The sequence below is a fragment of the Colias eurytheme genome, chromosome 29 (genome assembly GCF_061535395.1).
Source record: "Colias eurytheme isolate Ceu_HAF_F1 chromosome 29, ilColEury1 Martin Lab GWU primary, whole genome shotgun sequence".
Lineage (NCBI taxonomy): Eukaryota > Metazoa > Arthropoda > Insecta > Lepidoptera > Pieridae > Colias > Colias eurytheme.
The window spans coordinates 946411-970632 of NC_143008.1; the positions used below are offsets into that span (position 1 = coordinate 946411).

The 24222-nt window shown below is 33.7% G+C and overlaps 1 protein-coding gene across 1 annotated transcript; it reads right to left on the reverse strand.

Annotated features, from left to right (window-relative positions):
- Positions 1-2579: 2579 nt before the first annotated feature.
- LOC149896009 (uncharacterized) lies at positions 2580-16522 on the reverse strand. Its single transcript, XM_090118115.1, has 9 exons — positions 16162-16522; positions 14298-14371; positions 12037-12135; positions 8031-8162; positions 7618-7692; positions 7022-7098; positions 5743-5824; positions 4536-4695; positions 2580-3549 (listed from the first exon to the last, which is right to left on the reverse strand). Exons 2-8 carry the CDS (start codon positions 14367-14369, stop codon positions 4558-4560), a joined length of 675 nt encoding a protein of 224 aa, XP_089974241.1. The 5' UTR covers positions 14370-14371; positions 16162-16522; the 3' UTR covers positions 2580-3549; positions 4536-4557.
- Between the last annotated feature and the right edge of the window lie 7700 nt (positions 16523-24222).

Genomic DNA, 24222 nt, shown 5'->3' on the forward strand with positions numbered 1-24222 from the left:
GTCCGAAAAGTATGGCATGGCGATTTTCGTAAATGTCTGCACGATGATGATTACCTGTGCAAAAGTTAGCCTGGTACAAATGGTTGAATTGTTTTTTTTTTAAATCAACGCATCGCGTCGGTATGGGGGGCTGTAAGTTACACCGGAAAAGTATGGCATGTCACTACCGCCTACATCTTTTTTATGGGCTATCGGTAAATTCTAAAATTTTTGTGTTACAAATCGTTTGACTTTCGCTATTTATCCGACGAGTTCGACTAACGCCCACGCGACTAGTCCGCCGGTACCAGCGTTCTGACCATTATTTTTCTTTTAGTCATTGCGTAATAAGACCTCTGTAGAACCGCCATTCTGTTACAATTCATAATAAAAATGTCTTTGAACTACGTATTAGTTATTTAGTAATCATTTAATGAGGCGCAAGCAAGAAAACTATCGCCAAAATATTCGTATTGTCAGGTCCGCGTCGGAAGCATGACGTTATTATGACATATAAAATTAGTTCCTTTTACGCACGACATTCAAATTCCCATCCAAGAGAGATTTAGGCGCGGGTCAAACACAAGCGGCGCGGGCGCGGGCGTGCCATAAGCGCACCTCTTGAATCTGTTTTGCACCACGTCCTTTTTATACATTTTGTATGAAAGAATTTTGGACAGGCGTCGAGACGGCACGCCACGGTTGTGCCACGGTTGCGCCGCCTTTCCAAAATTATTTCATACAAAATGCCAATAGCGCACCCGATGCACGCCGGCAGCGCGCCCGATGCGCGCCCGAGGCGCGCCCGCAGTGCGCCCGATGCGCGCCGCGCCGCTTGTATATGTCCCGCGCCTTAGAGAATAATGACGATACCACAGAATACATAATAGTAGCTAAACGCTACAGAACGGACACTCTCCGCCTCCCGCCAAAGTTAAACACTTACCTCACCCCGCACGATCAGGCTAAAAATCACAAAAAATGGTACGCATTTTTCTGCAAGGACGATACGCAACGAAGATTGACAACATTAATCAAATACTTTTATTTTGGATTTGTGATTATCGTTTTTCGTAGAAAATGGTTAGGTATGGTGCTGTTTACGGATGTATTTCATCAGAAAAACGCGAATTTTTTTTTACGCTAGTCACAAATGTGCCAACCATAAAGCGTTAACACACACATTTGCAGTCTCTACAGTGTGACTGTCAAAACGATAATTTTGTATGGAGTGTCCTACTCCATTGAAAAGTTACATTTGGGGTTGCATTTTTTAGAGGACTCAATTTAATTTTTTTGATGTGTAGGGGGGGTCAGTATGAAGCTATCAGCAAGTTTGTGGGGTCGCCACCCTTGTCCCACGGCCGCCATCTTGAAAATAGCGGTTGATATGGTTTTTACGATATATCTCTTAAACTATTTATTTGATGAAAAACATTGAGTAACATTATTTGTTGCAAATTATATTCTCTACAACTTTGGTCCAGTAACTTTTAGTCGTAGAACTATAAATAAAAAAGTTATAAGCGAAAATGTTCAGAAATTAGAGATATTTATATTTTTCAATAAAACTTTTTTTTATAATTTTACGAAGAAATGATATCAGACCATTTTTGTAGATTGTTTTTCGAGGAACAACTTTTATTTACAAGTGAGTACTAATTTTCAGTACTCTGATCTATACAGTATACTTATATTATGTGTGTAAATAATAATTTGTCTTCAGTAATTGTTTTTTTTTTGTTATTATAATATTTTTAATAATTAATTTTGCAATATCATTAATAATTAATTATTGAATCTTTTCCCCACCACCCAGGAGATAGAGTCTGGAAGCGCGTTTTTTTTACGTCGAAAAGCAGGGCTGAAATGTTCTGCAGTGTGCTTCCATTGTTGTGGAGTCTGGGAAAAGAGCCAATAGCCAATATTATATTATGTATAGTTACTACTGAAAAATAGTACTCACTTCTGAGCGCTGTAAAACCTTAGCTTTTGAAGTAATGAAAAAATGTTGTAAGTAGGTAAAAGTTGTTCCTCGAAAAACAATCTACAAAAATGGTCTGATATCATTTCTTCGTAAAATTATAAAAAAAAAGTTTTATTGAAAAATATAAACATCTCTAATTTCTGAACATTTTCGCTTATAACTTTTTTTTATAGTTCTACGACAAAAAGTTACTGGACCAAAGTTGTAGAGAATTTAATTTGCAACAAATAATGTTAACGATATTTTTTTATCTAATAAATAGTTTAAGAGATATATCGTAAAAACCATTCCAACCGCTATTTTCAAGATGGCGGCCGTGGGACAAGGGTGGCGACCCCACAAACTTGGTTTTAGCTTCACACTGAACCCCCCTACATATCAAAAAAACAAAATTGCGTCCTCTAAAAAACGCAAGGTTAGGCCTAAAAAATGTAACATTTCAATGAACTATCCGGGGTGTGACGATACGCATCATTTTACGATAGTTTTCGTGCTTTCTGTGACACTCCACAGAAATTTTTTGATTCTCTAAGATACAAATTACCTTAAATTATCTACTAAACATACATATACTCACATTTTTAATAGGAGTAGGGAAAAAGACATTAAAATAAAAACAAAATTTGAATACACATAATATATTATTTATTATTTTTACAGCACTTAAAAACTAGAATACCTACAGATTGACCGCATCTTTGGTACAATGATTAACATTTGAGCGTTTATAATAAATGAAATCCCGCAAGAAATTACGCGACTTCACTTATATTCGAGTAATAGCAAATTATTTGTAGGTATTTAATTATCTTTTATTTATCTTTTAATATAAGCTTATAAAAAAGTAGAAAACCTATTTAAATCTACACTATTCGGGATGACGTAAGAGAAAAAAAAAATGGCAAAAAGTAAATATTTGTAGCAACAGGAATGAAAAAACTGTCACATGGTGTACATTTTCTGGAATTAAATAAAAAAATCCATAACTTCAAAAATTTCGGCTTGACGTCGATTTCTGGGACACCCTAGAGCTATATCTATTTATTTCACTATTCATGTTGTTTTCAAGGAGTAGTGTTGCCCTACTCCTTGAAAAAGCTTGTTTGTTTTTATAAAATTTTATGTTTATCTGTTAGTTAGGGCACTTAGGGCTGAGAAAAGGTCATAAACTATTAACCTACCAATATTATAATTAATGCGAAAGTTTGTGAGGATGTGAGTGTGTGTTTGTTACTCTTTCACGCAAATTCTGCTGAACCGATTACCATAAAATTTAGCACACATATATAGGATAACTTAATTGGATTAAAACATAGGATAGGTTTTATCCCGGAAATCCCACGGGAACGGGAGATACGCAGTCTTTTCTTTGAAAACGCGGGCGAAGCCGTGGGCGGAAAGCTAGTATAGCATATTTTTATAGATAAACCGTAATTTTTAGGATAAAGCAGAAGCTAGTAGTTATGTCTGTTTGTCCATCCAGCCAATCCTGGCTCTGCCCAAAACGACCATCATAACATCGTCGGGTTGTTCTGTGACGTCACTCGGAGTTACACGCCCTCGCCGCCATTTTTTGTTTTCAGCTGTTAAAAAAATATGTTACTTATTAATTTAAATATTATATTAAATTATTAACATTTAAATTTGTTTGTGTGTCTGTTACGTTTAAAGAATCTTCCTACTGCTTGGGAAAGGGGACGGGACAGTTTTTATACAATAAAAATAGGATAAAAAGTATGCACTTAAATAATAAGAGATGATAATTTTTATGAATTCCACGGAAATAAAATAATTAAAAACTCAAATTTCATGTAAACGTACACATATTTTCAGTAAAATAAATCTATACTATAAAGCTGAAGAGTTTGTTTGTTTGAACGCACTAATCTCAGGAACTACTGGTATTGCACGCCTCATAAGCGAAGCGTTGAGGTGGGTACTACTGTCACTTCGCGCAAAACATCTGATTTTTCAAACTTAAAATGTCTTTATGTATCATACATTGCACTTGTAAGATAATACATACACACACATATTAAGAAAAAACACTATTTTTAACGTTCATGATATTTTTGATGTCATTTTTGTTATTTAAACTAGTTAAAAAACAGTTTAAAAAAGTTCTGTCTTGGACGTCCGTGTGTCTGTATGTGCGGATCCTTTTTCTTGTTAACACGATAGCGACCGAAATACTTTACTAATCGAGTCTTTTTTTTTCTCTTACGCTTGAGTATGCTCAGGAATAGAACCCTTTCATTTTTCAGGGTCTGATTCGATGTGGTTTAATTGTTATTAAATAAACAAAAATAATAATTAATAAATATTTATTAAAAAAAAATTATGAGGCGTGCACTTTTGGATTTTCCAAATTATATTTGAAAAATTCTTTCGATGCTTGATAGCCCATTTATCGAGGAAAGCTATATTACCTATATCATCACGTTAAGACCAACAGGAGCGGAGCATTGCGGGTAAAACCGCAGGGCGCATCTAGTGAAGTAATATTTAAGATGAAAATAAAAAATATCTTAAAATACTGCAAAAAATCTCGCTGGATAGCGTTACTAACCGCCCGACTGGCGCTGTAAGCGCTAGGTGTGCGAGCGGGACGCACTGCTCGCGCGCCGCAGGAGAGAGAGAGACGACAATAGTATGTGCGTCGCTGCTATGGTTCCGTAGATATAAGTTTCGTATCTATGTAAAAATTCGGTTATGGACTGTTTGCAGTTCTGAAAGAAACACATTTTAAATATTTAAATATACATTAGACAGTTTACCTATAATAAAAAAAAATATGTGTGCGTGTACTAGTGTACCTATACACGTAAGAAGTGAAACTTCTTTATTTTTCAAAAAATAATTTACTATATTATGCAACTTTACAGAAATACGTCAATCACGCGTGGTAGGGATAAAAACAAGATGGCGCGTAACGAAAAAATGTTACACTAAATTTTTTTCCAACCCCGATAAAGAAGTTTCACTTCAAGAAGATAACAGGTGGGATCTGCAATTAGGTGCAGATAAATACAATCAATACGCCTTAAATAAATACTGATGCAAAAAAATAATAATATTTTATTACAATATGGGTCCTCTTCACAATGGGCAGCGTTGGCCCATCAAATGATCGTCGATGTTGGCCGCCATTACGGCGATTATGAATAAACATTTAGAGCAGGCTCCAAGGAGATGTTCGTTTGTAAAAATAGCGGACCTAAATCTGACTTCTGATATATATTGTATAGATCCCAGACATCCTATAGACAGATGTTGCCAACCAGTTTTGTGGTCCCCCTCTCCCCACCCCGGTAATTAAATAATGCATACAAAGATAAAAATAAAAATTTCCAAAACATGCCGTGTGGGGTATCAAATGAAAGAGCTTATTGAGTAGATCACGAATATATAGCACACTATAACATTTCTTAAACTTTCTCTAAGATTTTTTAGAAAATTTAGGAAAATGCTCCATTTTTGAGTTAACTTTAAACCACTATAGATTGAAAACTCATGAATATATTTTTTAAATTATTATTTTAAATAATTAACAATAGTCCATTGTTTGCCGTGCCGTCGTGCACGTGGCGTGCCGTCTCGACGCCTTTCCAAAGATCTTTCATACAAAATGTAGAAGAAGTACGTGGTGCAAAACAGATTGAAGAGGTGCGCTTATGGCACGCCCGCGCCCGCGCCGCTTGTATTTGACCCGCGCCTAAATAAAATTTCATCAAAGTGTAGAGACGAATTATTTTAACCGAAGAAATAATACGCACCTTTTCAAAAAAAATCTCTTGAGTACAATTTTTGATGTAATTAGCACCGCAGCAGGACCATGGTGGACTCTTTTCCGTCATTCTAAAACATTAAAACATAAAAATTTTGAAAATACATATTGAATAAATTTTGGAAAATATTATGATCGATCAGTGAGTAATTTACAAAAGTTAGGACAAGATATTTTTTGGAAGTATATTTTAATATTAAAATATTCTGTGGTTCATTATATTGCTCAGAAAATGCTTGCTATGAAATCATGAATACGACTTTATTTTTAACCGACTTCAAAAGAGGAAGGAGACACGATTCTATTCCGAATTCACATAATAATAACATGAAGGTAACAGTAATCTTCTTCTTATATATAAAATTCTCGTGTCACAATGTAAGTCTGCATACTCCTCCGAAACGGGTGGACCGATTCTCATGAAATTTTCTGTGCATATCAGGTAAGTCTGAGAATCGGCCAACATCTATTTTTAGGGTTCCGTAGCCAAAATGGCAAAAACGGAACCCTTATAGTTTCGTCATGTCCGTCTGTCCGTCTGTCCGTCTGTCCGTCTGTCACAGCCGATTTACTCGGAAACTATAAGTACTACAGTGATGAAATTTGATGGGAATATGTGTTGTATGAACCGCTACAAAAATATGACACTAAATAGTAAAAAAAAGAATTGGGGGTGGGGCCCCCCATACATGTAACTGAGGGATGAAATTTTTTTTTTCGATGTACATACCCGTGTGGGGTATCAATGGAAAGGTCTTTTAAAATGATATAAAGTTTTCTAAAAAACATTTTTCTTAAAGTGAACGGTTTTTGAGATATCAGCTCTCAAAGTCGTAAAAAGTATGTCCCCCCCCCTCTATTTTTATAACTACGGGGTATAAAATTCTAAAAAAAATAGAGGTGATGCATGCTAATTAACTCTTTCAACGATTTTTGGTTTGATCAAAGTATCTCTTATAGTTTTTGAGATAGGTTGATTTAACTGTAATTTATTATATTTGCTGCTACGGAACCCTTTGTGCGCGAGCCCGACTCGCACTTGGCCGGTTTTATTCATATGTACCACGGGCGAAGCCGGGGCGGGCCGCTAGTTTTTCTCTAAATAATAGGCACTTCTTGACATCTTATAACTTTTGACTTATCAAATCTTGGTAAGAAATTTTACGAGTATAATTAATAATTTTTCTTATTAGAAAAAGGAAGGTGCAAAATTTCTTTAGACGAATGACGATAGATTCTTAAAGATAGAAAAAGAAAGAATAACATACGAGTTATTACGATCACAGCAGTGTAAAGCCAAGCGTAACCCGTGGGCCAACTGACCGTCTTTTTCTTCGACTCCTTTCTGGAAAAAAAAATATTCTAAATCTATTTTGATTACCTAAAAGTAATCATTAAATTTTACTAAGTTTTACTATTACTGCAAATAAGTTTTACTGAACTTTTAATAACTAACTGCGCTCCGCGGTTTCACCTGCATGGCTCCTGTAGTTTCTGAGATTAGCGCGTTCAAACAAACAAACAAACTCTTCAGCTTTATAATATTAGTAAAGATTACCAAAGCTTATAAAATACACCTACGCAAATGGAGCTGACAGTAAGTTGAACGGCGCCGTTCCGCAGGGACAATCTCGGTTTTGCACGGCAGTCGGAGCAATTAAAAAGTCAAAAAGGTCAATTTCAAAATTGCCCCTGCTTGTCCATATCACACAATTAAGGAGGCAATCAACGGTGCAATTCCAATAATGCCCTTGAGGCAGGTACGTGAGTAGCCGGCCTTAGAACATTGTGCTACTGTCTAGGCCTTTTTAAATTGCAAGAGTATTTTTATGTATAAAAATTATAAGTTTATTTTTGAACTTGCCTCAAGAATATTAGAAGTAAAATAGAAGAATAACGCACACTCCAGCAGCATTACAAGTAGAATCAACGCAGCGTACTGTAATAAAAAATGTTTTATTTAATGTTTTTAAAAATATGATTTTAAATGATTTATTATAACAACATATAAAATACTTACTGTGCCGTGCGGTTTTACCTGCAGACGATCCCAATAATCGAGTTTAGAATTTTGGCTGTTTGTCTGTATGAATAAATGAACGAATTTTGCATCAATATTACAGACAGGTCGGGTCAACATATTGGCTATAATATGATATTATATCATCATGGTAAAGACCTGACGACCTGACCTGAGTAAAGCGCAGCGTGGATAAAACCGCGGGGCACAGCTAGTAAGAAAATAAGTGAAGTACTATATTATTATTGTATACTTACCATAAACAACAGAAACTGTGAGCAATATATTGACCCATAGAGGCCCATGACTGAAATGAACAAGAAGAACAGGCTCAGAAGAGATACGCCGATACCAAGCTGTACTGTCAGGAAGTCTTGTGTGAAAATCGCCTGAAAACAAATTATTTCGTTTACTTTTCCATAGTTTTGGTTATGTTGAAAGAACATATCTATACTATTAATTATTAATTAATTATTAATTATTATTACATATAATATTATCTATATTCTATACTAATATTATAAAGCTAAAGAATTTGTTGGTTTGATCGCACTAATCTCAGGAAAAACTGTAGTCTACTTGATAAGTTGAAAATGGCGTAAACTAGAGATAAGGCTCTTAAAAATACGTGCGATAGCTCATTTGATTCGGAATGACGTCTAGAAAAATGTACCGGAAATGTTTATTAGCACACAAAAAATTGCAAAAGTTATAGGCAAATTAAGTTTCAAAAAAGTAGGTATTTCGTTTATTGTTAATAACTCCGAAATTATTAACATTTCAGAAATTTTGAAAAAAGATTCTTAAAGAGGAGGAAATTTCCAACGAAAATCTCCCGACTCCCGGAATTCTATCTCCATTATTTATAATTTTAATTTAACGCTGAAAATAGCCCTCCGCGCGGCATTTTTAGTTAGCGCGCGCGGCTTCAAAACCGAGCACGTCACACTAATTATTTTTTTTAAGGTATTAAATATTAATTTAAAAATTTAAAAAAATTATGGTGTATTCCGAACACTTCAAAGAATTTGCTCCCGTTGGAAATTTTACTTAAAGTTAATTTTTCAACAAATTAGACAAATGTTAACTAACGAAATTTTTTTGAACTTCCGTCCTTATTGCACATTAAAAAAAATGTTTAAATAATTGTCGGTAAAATTTTTCACTTCGTGGAGCCCTTCATATAAATATCCTTAACAAGATCGCGCCATAAAAGTTTAAAAAATTTTATTACTTTGTTTATAATAATTTTTTCAAGTTAAGTAATTTGAACAAAAAACTAGAAATTTCTAGTTTTTTAGGGCTCCACGAAGTGAAAAATTTTACCGACAATTATTTAAACATTTTTTTTAATGTGCAATAAGGACGGAAGTTCAAAAAAATTTCGTTAGTTAACATTTGTCTAATTTGTTGAAAAATTAACTTTAAGTAAAATTTCCAACGGGAGCAAATTCTTTGAAGTGTTCGGAATACACCATAATTTTTTTAAATTTTTAAATTAATATTTAATACCTTAAAAAAAATAATTAGTGTGACGTGCTCGGTTTTGAAGCCGCGCGCGCTAACTAAAAATGCCGCGCGGAGGGCTATTTTCAGCGTTAAATTAAAATTATAAATAATGGAGATAGAATTCCGGGAGTCGGGAGATTTTCGTTGGAAATTTCCTCCTCTTTAAGAATCTTTTTTCAAAATTTCTGAAATGTTAATAATTTCGGAGTTATTAATAATAAACGAAATACCTACTTTTTTGAAACTTAATTTGCCTATAACTTTTGCAATTTTTTGTGTGCTAATAAACATTTCCGATACATTTTTCTAGACGTCATTCCGAATCAAATGAGCTATCGCACGTATTTTTAAGAGCCTTATCTCTAGTTTACGCCATTTTCAACTTATCAAGTAGACTACTGGTCCCATTTGAAAAATTCTGTCTCCCATGATGTACACAAGCGAAGCCGCGGACGGAAGCTAGTATTTCAATATTGAAGTGTCATGTCAATAATTAGGTCATACGGATCGATGCTATTGCGTGTGATCGTAAATACTTTATAGACTTGTCAAACAATTTTGTGTCCATTAGCCTATTTGTATGATAACTGTAATTTCGGGGTAATTATTTTAAATGTAATTTTTTGTCTTCGTAAGTTAATGACACGAATATTATAGACTGTAGCTGTCCCGGAAAATGTTGTCCTGCCTTACGCTTATCACTTAGGGGGTATGAAAAATAGTTGGCCGATTCTGAAGTCTACGGTCTACCCGATATGCATAGAATTTTATGAGAATCGGTCCAGCCGTTTTGAAGGAGTATGGTAACTTACATTGTGAAACCATAATTTTATATACACAGGGTGTCCCAAGAAGTAGTGATATCCTGAAGCTGGGAGGTAGGAACTAGAGGGCTATCCGAATCACCCGCATGTATGTTATGCGATTTTTCGGATTTTCGGAGTTGTGACTTTTTTTTTTAATTTTCACCTATTAGTACGATGAGATTTTGATTTATTGTGACGTGAATTATTACTGTAAACGCTTATTACATTATTTTGTATAAAAAAAACATGGTTTGGTCGATGGTCCCCAAAAAAAAGGTGCCATTTCTGACATTGTCTTTTCATCCAAATTGGTTCAATTGTGTAGCCGTTAAGAAGAGACTGACAGACAGATAGCATATCGCATTTTAAATATTAGTTAGTATGAGTGTTTCGTTTTCTATGAAAAACCGGCCAAGGGCGGGTCGGATTCGCGCACGAAGGTTTCCGTACTATTCCGTACTACCTTAATATTTAACTTTTTTTTAATTTTTAGTATTTAGCGGCAACGGAAATTCATCATTTTTGAAAATTTCGGCTTTCTAGCTATCACGGTTTATGAGATACAGCCTGGAGACTGACAGACAGACAACGAAGTCTCAGTAATAGGGTCGACCCGTTTTTCCCTTTCGGTACGGAACCCTAAAAAAACTGTCTCGTTCATACATCGATATTGAATACAAACGCTTGTAACTGAGCCCGTGGGAACCGCGCGGGGCGACGTGACCCGGTCACGTACTGCATTGTTTAAACTTTATCACTGATATCGATTTGGTATTATATATTTGGTATCGATCGTCGAGTTTGTATTATTTTATGTCACTGTATTGGTACTCAATAAATGATTTTTTATTATACTCTTTGCATGGGATTGCTTGTATTGTTTGTTTTTTATGTTTTATCTGTATGTCTGATAATATAGATTGTATAAAATATCAACGGTTGAATTAATTAATGTTGAATTTGATATTTTTGGTTTTATGGCATTCAAATGCACTTAAATATAAATTTATAAAGAACATAAAATTATGTGCCTTATGGTATAACAAATTTTAAAATATCGGGATTCGAACCCGCGTCTTTTCACGCCAATTGCATTTTGCATTATAGTCCATTCTAGATCTAGTGATTATATTCATTGTAGTCTGTCTACTGATAATAATAATTAATTAAATTCCAACACGTTGAAAAGTTTTACGTAATCCTACTTGAAAGAATTTCGTTCAATTAATCATTCATAAATAGATTCCAAATGTAGGTTACTGGTATTGACATAGATTGGTTATTAGGTACTAGGTATTGATAGCAGAAAGCTACCTTTTAACTGTAAACAACCAAAATATTGCCAGTTTGCTCAGTTATTTATTTATTTATTTTATTTATAACACTTTACTTTGCTAGTTAATACTAAACAAATTAGTTATATGTACCTACGTCGTTTTATTTTTACACGACTGTGAGGAGAGGTTATGTTTTTAGGGTTCCGTATCGAAAGGGTAAAACGGGACCCTATTACTGAGACTTCGTTGTCTGTCTGTCTGTCCGTCTGTCTGTCTTCATAAATCGTTATAGCTAGAAAATGTAATTTGAAGTAATAAATTGAAATTTAGATATATTGCCGTAGCCGCTATAACAACAAATACTAAAAATTAAAAAAAAAATATATTAAGGTGGTCCCCATAAAATAAATATGATTTTCTATTAAAGATACGTACGGAACCCTTCGTGCGCGAGTCCGACTCGCACTTGGCCGTTTTTCGATTACATGTATGTAGCATGTAGGTATATTTATTTGTCCGAGTCTGTCTGAGTATTATCTGTGGTATTATCAAAAGATTGGTGACGAACTTAGGTGACGTATTATGTACGTTTAAAAAAGGATATCGTATTATGTAGAAAAGAAAGAAGAAAGAAAGAATGTAGGTAATCTATAAAATAAGAATTATCTTACCTTTATTCCAGAATTTCCCATTACTTGTATGACGTATGCCAAAGTTTTAGAAGACACAATAATCCACAAGCCCATTGCGAAGGAAACTAAGCTCAGCATCTGAAATATTAAATTGATATCTGTAATTATATAAATATGAGTTTGTTTGTTTGAACGCGCTAATCTCAGGATCTACTAGACCGATTTTAATCATTCTTTCGCCGTTCGCGTTGGATATGTAGATAATTATATACGTGATCCGTGAATGCAATGGGTAAAGTCTGAAATACAGGTACATTAGGTACTTAATTTTATTTTTTGACTAACTGTTCGTTCCGACTCCATCCATGTTGACAGAATAAAAAAAAACATATAGTCTGTGGAAAACAAGAAAATGTATTAGGAAGTATAGAAAGTACCTACCTACCTAACTAGTTTTTTTTTGTCATTTGTTACCTACTTTTAATTTTCCCTAATTTCGACATTCGCAAGGGAATCAAAATCTACATGGTACATCCCGTGAACAGTCTTGAAATTTCTTTGAAATTTGGTAAAAAGCAACGTCTACAAATAAAGGAAAAATTGCAAGTTACAACATAGTACCATATAGTACTTAGTAGTAGTAAATAGTTTTTCGACACCCGTACTTGGCCGGTTTTATTATGTGTAATGTTACAAACAAACCAAAAATTACACGAATTGAAAATTGTTATTTCATATGTACAAGTATGTATGTTTCATATCGTTTCATGTTTATGTCCTTGTAACATAAGACCTTCACAAATATGTACAGACCGGAATTATTTATCTGAAGGACGAATATGGAAGGCATATTCGTCCTTCAGATAATTTTAGAATTGAATTTACTTTTTTTATAAATACTTTTATATTCGTAACGTGAATATATATAACTACCTAATGACTTTCGCCTGTGCCACGCAAATCGCAATACACGAAATGTCTGAAAATTAACATATTATGATATCTATACTACATAATATACGTTTGTTTGTTTAAACGCGCTAATCTCAGGAACTACTGGTCCGATTTGTGAAATTCATTCGGTGTTAGATAGCCCATTTATAGAGGAAGGCTATTAGGATTTAGGCTATACATATTATGTCATCACTTTTATATGTTCTGTGGTCATCACGCTAAAACCAATAGGAGCGGAGCAATGCGGGTAAAACCGCGAGGCACAGCTAGTTAATTTAATGTTAGTAAACATAATATTATCATCATAATACCTTGGGGAAATTTTTAAACTCATAGTCACGCTCATATTAAGAGAAAGCTAAAATATATTATCTACCTATGCTTTTCTTTCGACTTAATTATTACATGAATATTTAGTTTCAGCGTGATGAAAAAGTTTAAAACACGAACCATTTTCATGTAAGCTTTGTTTACTCTCTACTAGGCTTTTAAAGTTAAAGTGGGTTAACTACATATTATGCCTTTAAAAGTTTTTGCTGTCTGGAACATGCAATGTTGAACTACGATAGGAATATAGGGGAAATTGAGAACGTAATTATTGTTGATATTATATTTCAGGCAGGATTTAAAAATTAACTAGAAAGTTTTATCGTATTATGCTAATATTATAAACTTGAAATGTGAGAATAGATGCATGTTTGTTCCTCTTTCACACGAAAACAACTGGACGGATTTCGATGATACATTGCAGTGATGTAGCTTATGTACCAGATAAACACATAAGCTATGGAAATAGCTTTTGCTCGCGAGTGAAACCGCGTTGCATAGCTAGCTGGTCTATATACAATATACATATAAGAAAATCGTAGAAAAGTCAAAACTGTACATTGAACATTTTTTTTAAATAGTAACTAGTTAGGGCGTGATCTACAACAGATATCGAGGCCAATAATATGCTTTTTAGAATTTTTGTCTGTTTGTCTGGGATAAACTCAAAAACTACTGCATCGATTTACTTCAAATTTACGATACAAAAATAGCTTGAGACCTGAGGAAGGACATAGAATAGATTTCATCCCCGAAATCTCACGGGAACAGTAACTATGCGGGTTTTTCTTTGACTACGCAGCGCGGGCGAAGCCGCGGGCGGAAAGATAGTATATATTTAAATTCCGTAAAACAACTCACAGTGTATGTAACTATCAACGAAATGGTACGAACCGAAATTTAGATATCGACATTCATGAAAAATGTATAAACTTCGCTTGACACGCTGCCGCGTGTCTAGATTAATAAATATACATAAATTTTAAATGCAATAAAATTATATACAACTTCTAACTAACCATTGTAATGAAATTTACAAGAAAAATCAGGAACCCAGCAACCTTTGATGCTTTGCTGCTACCATGCGCCATGCCTGCAAGATAATTTCAATTTTGAAAAATTAGGCAATCAATCAATTATTTAAAGTCATGTGATGCAAAATTATTTTGATCAAAGTAATAGATATATTCTAGAAACACTTCTTAATTAATCTATACTAATATTATAAAGCTGAAGAGTTTGTTTGTTTGTTTGTTTGAACGCGCTAATCTCAGGAACTACTGGTCCGATTTGAAAAATTATTTCGGTGTTAGAGAGCCCATTTATCGAGGAAGGCTATATATCATCACGCTAAGACCAACAGGAGCGGAGCAAAGCGGGTGAAACCGCGGGGAACAGCTAGTTTGGTATATAAATATAGTTACCTACAGGATCAGAAGGAGGTTACTTTGACATACTTATTTGAATAAACATACATTACATACATTTAAAAATATAGAGTATGGAAGCTTTTGTGCTACGTCTTCTCCACGAGAGAAGCCACGGGGCAAAACTAGCATCAATATGTCGCCCTACAAACTCGAACATGATTTTAATTAGGGATGTAACGATACATGATTTTGCCGATACGATACCGATACCGATATTTGTAGTAATGTATCGGCGATACCGATACCGATACCGATATCGATGGCTTGGTAGAAAAATAAATAGTGAATTATGCATAAAAAGTTACCAGCATTTAACAGAGACTCAACTGTTAATCGTATTCTTTTAAATAAAAATGCCAAATCAAAAAACAACAAAACCATTTATTTTAGTATTATTATTTTACAAAGTCAGTTAAACTGTAATACACATACAATCAGTACCTAATAAAAGTTTACTATTGGTAGAGTTTTTTCAGAAAACAAAGTGCGCACGCGTGGGCGGCCTCCCGCATCGTTCATTGGGCGCGGTTTTTTGAATTGTTTGATATCGGTATCGGTTGTTTTATTATCGGCGATACCGATATATCGGCTTGCCGATTAATCGGCCGATATATCGGTATCGGTATCGGTATCGTTACATCCCTAATTTTAATCTACTGCATTGTCTATAGTCTATAGCCATTGAAAAACATAAATTGTCTATGAACAGCTAGTAGTTAGTACGTGTGTTTGAAATTATATTTCAGCTTATCTCCTATATACTTTGAATAGCACGTTTAGACTATTGAAAAGTAATAGTAATTACTAATTACTAATCACATGATATAAAACAAAGTCCCTTTGTCTGACCCTATGCTTGAATTTTTAAAACTAAGCAACGGATTGGATGCGTTTTCTTTAATAGATATAGTGATTCTCGAATCACATTTCAATCAAAATATATCATTGATACATTTGGTATGTTTATCCACATAAATGTTAGTAATCGTAGTAAAAATGAAAATAAATATAAAACAGTCTTTCGAATACACATGTTTTTAAAGTCTCCTTTTTGAAGGCGGTTAAATAATAACAAATAACACAAATTGTATAGCTTAGTAAATCGAGCCTTTCAGAATTGAATATTACATACAAAATTATATAATTAGCTTATTACCGATAGCAAAGAACGTATTCCCCTTTTGTTTTTGAATATTTAATGGCGGTCTTTTATGGAAATTGCAGGAAGTTATATGCAGAGAGGAATATTCTTTTCGTAATAATAAGTTAAAAGTAATCTATAGAACTACTAAGTACCTAATTGATAAAAAGAAAACTTCACAAATTAATATCGTATCTAATTAAAATAAAAAATACAACAGAAACTTTTATTAAAAAGTAATAATTAAAGTTTTCCTTCCCATATTTAAAGTTAATAATAATTCTCTTAAATTAAATTTTTATATCAACTTACCTTTATATTTTATTCTTCATCCAACATTATCCTAAAATTCACTGCTTGTTACTTGGTACTTATTAATTATTATATCATGAAATATTAGTGTCAAAAATTGTTAAAAAATGACTACTGAGCTTTTCCTTTCATTAAACTATTGAGCTTTTTCATTCACTGTTAAAATGACTAATTTAAATAATTCTAATTTCAAAATTATTTATATTATTGGCAACACGATACACCAATTATTAAAAAAAAAACTTGTAGTAAAAATTAAAAAAAAAACAACAGTTTGGCTGTCTACCAAAAAGCCTTTGCCTATTTAAAAACAAAACGGCTAAATTGCGCGGGAAACCGACGATGTCAAACACGACTTATTTCGTTCATGTTTCGTTCAAAACTAAAGCACAAAGGGCTTGGGGCAATAAATGCAAGCTAATTGAAATTTCCCATGAATGAATTATGCAATGTCGTTGACATGGTATGAGCCTACTTGAAAATGGGTCAAGGAAATTATTTACATGCATTGGGAGTGAAATAATTAATTATAAAACGGTAAGTACCTACAATGCATACGTAGAAGTTAGAAGTTACTATTTAGTAGGTAAATTATAGACAATTTCTTTACATTTTTTTTATTTGAAAGCCATCGAACTGAAATTCATTTATAAAATAAAAATAAATATTCAATCAAGGCTGTGTTTAAAATCGATACAATAATATTATCGAAATAATGTATGAAACATTAGAAGACAATTTTAAATTTTATTAAAATTAATAGTTTGTTTGTTTGAATGCGCTAATCTCAGTCCTATTTGAAAAAATCGTTCAGTGTGTGATGGTCCATTTGTCGAGTCTATTGGCTATATAATCTTATCTATACATATAATAAAATCGTAGGAAAGTCAAAACTGTACATTGAATATTTTTTTAAAAGAATACATAATCCATGATCTATAATCGATATAGAAGCCAAAAATATAGTTTTTAGAATTTTTGTCTGTTTGTCTGTTTGTCTGTTTGTCTGTTTGTCTGTATGTTTGTCCGAGCTAATCTCGAAAAGTACTGCATAGATTGACTTCAAATTTTGCATGAATATTACTAACAGGTCGTGTGAGGTTTTTTTAAACATATTATCATGCTATCACCTCCGGGGGAGGAGCTGTGAACCTTTACTTTTCTTACGTATTCCGTGTACTACGACAGCGTACAATCTAAAGACTCATGTTTAAATGTTGTTTTTGAGTAAGCCATGCTATAATCTAGCTTTACACTATAAAAACTACGTCATTTACGTAATTTGGGCAGAGAAACTGTTTAATGAATCTTAGTACTATAAAGACAAATTTGATTCAGCGCCATCTATGAGATTTCGTAAAAATCAAATCAATTTACATGTTAACACTACTGAACACAATGTTAAAAATTAATAATTTAAATATAATTATGTTATTTATTTATTTAACTCTTTAACCCATAATAAATCTTCCCTTCCCTATAAGGTGCGCTTATATAATTCGTGTGAATATACTACATTTTTAAAAGTGAGGGTAGATGTATATTATTTTAAGTCAAACTAGACACCATTACAGTTAATCTAATATTGATTGTGTTCATTGGTTACATTTTTAAAAATCTTCGTGTTTTAATAATTCGATCACGAGGCGGGACTCTAATACTAAAAGGTTAGTTCGTTGATAATTATTATTCCTTCATCATTTACATGTTGTTAGTAAAAATATACTTTGACTGTTAATACTTTTGTTCAGTATTTATCTGTATGATTATTGCTTGGTAATTAATATATTTTCATGTCGTATACCTAATTATAAACATAAGTGTGATGTGAAACTAGCTGGATTTATTTTTACACACTCACAGTCTTATATTTTGTGTTAATGTTAAAATAGTATTAATAGTGTAAATCATAATATTTTTTCAAAGTTAAAAATATTTCCTTTTTTCTGATGGTGTTGCCATCGAATTAAACCGCGCTGTCGTTTCGTTCACAAAAAGTCATGTTATTAGGACCGAATATGTAGCCGCCTCAACTTACGGAAACGAGAGTAACCTGCGTTGTCTGTTAGTTATTATATAGTCGAATTTAACGTTACATGGAAATTGGAATCTAAATATATGTATACCTACTTATATTAAATCTGTAGAGGTCAATTCTGCACATGAAATATATTTCCTAAATAACTATCACGAGGTGATTAGAGATCGACATCGACGTCAAAAATGTTTGTCCGTCTGTCTGTCTGTATAACCGTTATAGAAACAAAAACTACTCGACGGATTTAAACGAAACTTGGTACAATTATTTTTCATATTCGTGAGCAGAGCAGCAACTCCATTTTTAAGCTTTCGTCGCGTGTGCGTTCTTAATGCGTGTATCTTAATGGTTAAAGCTACACAGAAATCAAGTATGAAAGAAATGTTCTCCATATTATATAAAAAATATCTCCCGACATCATAAATGTCTATCTTTTATGGTTGAGCTTAGGAGTTCAAAGCTTTCTGATTATATTTGTCTACTAGCTGTCCCCGCGACTTCGTTCGCGTGGAATAGTGACTATGGGACCTATGACCATGGGCTCAGGGTGGGGCAACAATAAAAAATCATTTTTATTTTCATGCTCCCACTCCCGCGCCCACTCGCACTCCCACGCCATATGCCACGTTCAGTCCCAATCCCACGCCCACGCCCACTCCCCTTCACAATTAGTACCTACCAGATCAAAGCCAGGGTAAGCGCCCCACCCAGCCCCACCGTGGCTACGCCCATGCTGAATTACTACTTAACATACAATTATTGAGTAAATACGTACAACCATACTGTACTGTTGTACTACCATAAATAATTAAAAGAATTGTTATTAAAATTTCTTACTAAACTGAGCTAAAAAACTTACGTACCAAATTATTAAAGAAAATCAAGAAATGAAATGCCTAACCTATACCAAATAGTTACTACATATTGTAATTAAAAATTATGATTAGTATATAATATCGAAAATCAAAAAAGAAATGCCTAACCTATACCAAATAGTTACTACATATTGTAATTAAAAATTATGATTAGTATATAATATCGAAAATCAAAAAAGAAATGCCTAACTAATTCTACGTAAAATTTCTTTTAAATTATGTCATATTATTTTTTAGGAACCATGGGGGGGGAGAGGAGCAAATTCTATTTCCTTCCTTTCTTAAACGGATGTTTTTAATAATCTATGGTGTGGCCAGTAGCCACTGATCAGCTTAATCGATACTCAGTTTTTATCAAATCCAGAAACAAATCCAAATTAGATCTTTCCTGTCTCACGCACGTAACTAAAGGCTGAAGAGAGAGAGAGCACGTAACTAAACCGTTTAGACGAAGAAAAGTGTATAGAAAAAGGAATAAATAATTTCATAAACTTCCCGACGATCTTTAAAAATAAATTATAACTTTCATTTTTTTCATTCCCACTTTTACCCCTATGTAGGTATAATAAGTGGATGAACCAATTTTGATACACTTTATCTAAGAACCAGCGTCGGAAAATATTCTGCCTAACAAAAAAAACCGCATCTAATTCGGTTTACCTGTTAGCCAGCTACGGTGCCATAGACAGACACACACACACACACAGAAATACATAGCGGTCAAACACATAACACCAGTCTTTTTGCGTCGGGGGTTAAAAATATAATACGACATAATTTAAAGGACATTTTATGTGGAAAATTTACCTATACACCAGGGTAGATAATTTTTGAAACAAAAAAAAATCGCAGTAGGATGAAACCCATTAGAAAAGGATATGATAAAAATGTAAGGAAAAATAAATTACGGTCAATCGGAGTTCGGGAAGTGGGAGGGGGGGAGCTTTTAAGAGAAAAAAATGATTTCTCTCGATTTCTCGATAATAATAACACCTGCTAATTTTTTTCTACATATTTTAATTGTACAGACATCACTTTTCCACAATTTTATTATATGTATTGATGATGATGATTGAGATTATAACACTCTTAGTCCGTTTTAATTTTTATTCACCCGCATCAGTGCCACCTAAAAAATCTTTATATATCGAAATTCGAGCAAAGTTAAGAAAATGAGAAATAAGAGTTCTCAAGGATCGTTAGAGATAAGAGGCTTACTATTGACCGAAAACAACATGTGTTATGCCGAACCTGAAACCGCTTCACAACGAGAATTGCGGCTCACAGCTGACCGCGAACGGCATGTACTATCCTGTGAGACCGAAACCTTCACTGAGGGTATATATAACGTCTCACAGCTGATCGCAAATGGCATATTGTACTATCCCGTGAGACCGAAACCCTCACTGAGAGGGAATTACGTCTCACAGCTGATCACGATCGTCATATTTTATCTCGAGAATTCTGAAACTTTTACTCAATATGAAGACCGTTTGACAAATAATAGGGTGCACCATAATATTATTCGATCTCTCGAAGATGAACATGAGCATAAGCAATGACTAGAGTAGGGACGCGAATATTACCATTATTTGAGACAAGAACGATTAATAAGTTTGTTTAATGAAAGATTAAGAATTGAAACTATTGGTCTCTTTAAACGGACGAATAGCGAGAGGCCCGTCTTATTGCAGACAGATTTCGACATAGTCTTAATGACTTAGAGGTAAACATAGAAGATCAATCTACAAATTCGGTGGTGTGGTCCGACAAAATAATATAAAAGTGGGTTTGCTTATAACCTCACAATTGATTACAGATCATCTTCTGTATAGGCGATATTAACGTAGTATGTTATTTTTGTAATGCTTTAAAGTGGAGTAAGGAGTCGGCTTTCGTTTGAAGATACGCCGGAACCTTTGAAATCACTACTTTTAAGTTTTAGAGGAACATGTGCAATCTAAACAGTTCTTAGACAATATTAGCTCTTATAGTATTGTGTTTTAAATGATCCTTTGGTGCTCAACAATTATCAGATGCTCCTTTCATTCTTACTTTTAAGATACAAGGTCAAGTTTATCATTTGATAGGATCCCTTTTGCCTGAAGGCCAACCTAAGTTTCTTTAAATATATTTTGTATTCGACTACGACGAATAATCGAATACAAGAAATCAATATTTCTCGAATTTAAAACTGAACTCATTTCACAATTTTAGAACATGTTAATTCATCAGGTTAATCCGTATATATGCGTTTTAAATCGACATTAGAAGCTTTTCCTCAAGATGGTGATATTAATATAAAATTGGTATAAATGCCGATAGACGGAAGTCTATCAGCACTCAGGAATTCCCTGAGCGTGTTATAACGCCCAGGCCGCAGTATTACAATTTTTCCTACAGTAGGGCGACGAATGTATTTTCGCATAGCAACGGAGGGGAACTCGTGGGGGGTAAAGTGACGCGGGCCACGTACCACAAACATGTTTAGTTTGTGGTACCGAGCGCGAAAGAAAGTCATCGTGTTTTTAGTAAAGTTACTATGTAAACTAACGTAATTTATTACTTAGGTACATATTCTATAATGGTGCGCTCAAACTGTTAATCTACATTTAATTTAGATTATTATTTTAATTACTAAGAAATGTAGAATTTAAATCACATTCATTCATGTTTTCCTCAGATATTCGATGTCTATGATTTTCGATGATTTTAAGATTTTCTTATCAGAGTATTCAATTTTAATGTAGTTAAATTTTATAAGAGACAATTAAGAACATTCAAAAATAAAGTGTCACGTATTTTTTTTAAACGACGAATGACGAAAAACGACCGAATCGCGGACGAAGTCGCGGGCAACAGCTAGTATTATATAAAAGTGAATCGCAAAATGTGTTGGTAAGCGCATAACTCGAGAACGGCTGAACCGAATTCGATAATTCTTTTTTTATTATATTCCTTGAAGTAGGTACGAGGATGGTTTTTATGTAGAGAAAACGTAAATATGTACCACGGGCGAAGCCGGGGAGGACCGCTAGTATATATATATATATATATACTATCTTTATATATAAAAATGAATCGCAAAATGTGTTGGTAAGCGCATAACTCGAGAACGGCTGAACTGATTTCGATAATTCTTTTGCACGCCTCATAAGCGAAGCGTTGAGGTGGGTACTACTGTCACTTCGCGCAAAACATCTGATTTTTCAAACTTAAAATGTCTTTATGTATCATACATTGCACTTGTAAGATAATACATACACACACATATTAAGAAAAAACACTATTTTTAACGTTCATGATATTTTTGATGTCATTTTTGTTATTTAAACTAGTTAAAAAACAGTTTAAAAAAGTTCTGTCTTGGACGTCCGTGTGTCTGTATGTGCGGATCCTTTTTCTTGTTAACACGATAGCGACCGAAATACTTTACTAATCGAGTCTTTTTTTTTCTCTTACGCTTGAGTATGCTCAGGAATAGAACCCTTTCATTTTTCAGGGTCTGATTCGATGTGGTTTAATTGTTATTAAATAAACAAAAATAATAATTAATAAATATTTATTAAAAAAAAATTATGAGGCGTGCACTTTTGGATTTTCCAAATTATTTTTATTATATTCCTTGAAGTACGAGGATGGTTCTTATGTAGAGAAAACGTAAATATTATGTACCACGGGCGAAGCCGGGGCGGACCGCTAGTATTCTATAATTCTATAGAATATTATAATATCATCACGCTAAGTCCAATAGAAGCGGTGCAATTCAGGTAAAACCGCGGGGCATACCTTCTACTGAAAAAATCGTCGGTCGAAATCACAGGTCGAAACAACAGGTTTTTGTTTTTTTTCTATGCAAAATTTTATATAATAAGTTAAATTTAAACCGCGATAGTAACTTGTTTTTTGAGGAGCAAACTTATTTAGGAACGTTAAGCATTATTTAGTAGGGGAATAATTTTAAACTCGCGACAAAAATTACAATAATATAATCTATACTATAATATTATAAAGCTGAAGAGTTTGTTTGTTTGAACGCGCTAATATCAGGAACTACTGGCCCGATTTGAAAAACTCTTTCGGTGTTAGATAGCCCGTTTATCGAGGAAGGATATTATAGGCTATAATATATCATTACGCTGACCAACAGGAGCTGAGCCATGCGGGTGAAACCGCGAACCACAGCTAGTACTTATCACAGTAAAGTCTATAACTGGCTTACTTATTTGTTAATTATTTCTCATAATTACTACTTTAACTATTTATGAATGAATGCTTTTATCTTAAACACTAGCGGTCCGCCCCGGCTTCGCCCGTGGTACCTACATGTTTACGTTTTTTTTTTCATAAGAACCATCCTCGTACTTCAAGGAATAGATTCCGCAGCGCACGCGATGACAGAATTTTTATTAAAGGAATTTTTTACACCTTGGGTTTCATTATTGCATTTTTGGTAAGGATCTCTAATTTTTTTGAAAATGCAATATAGCCTATGTTGCTTAGTGAAGATGCAGCTTTCTAATGGTGAAAGAATTTTTGAAATCGGTCCAGTAGTTTATGTGTGAAAACCATACATACATAATTACAAACCTTTCCTCTTTATAATATTAGTATAGAAGTATAGATTTATAAATGAATCACAATTTAATTATTTACAAACATAAAATTATTTACCTACTTTTTACCTAACGGGATTACCCGTCTCCGAAGATGTGCTAAATACGTATATAATAATGTTATTTTTTAATTTTTAATCAAGAATCGTACGCAAGCTCATGGTAACCTGTTCGTAAGGTCATTACCAGGAATGTTGCTATGTGTTAAAATTTAGCCTTGAATTGGGAAATTGATATTTTTTTATTTATTTGATTTGCCAACAGATGTAAATCTTATATTTATAATATACTAGCTTTCCGCCCGCGCCTTCGCCCGCTTTGTCTAAAACCTTCCTCTTGAAATTTGAATCACTCTATCTATTAAAAAATTGGTTGTCTGGTTTACTGACGATAGTTGAACGTGACAACGTCCGATTGTGCTTCTTTGTCGCTCGTTCCGCACTTCAAGCCTTACATGGAACGCCTCAGAGCGAGGTAACGCCACATGAGTCATGTTTTTTCGTGCGTGCAGCCGGCGCTATCGAATTATAAG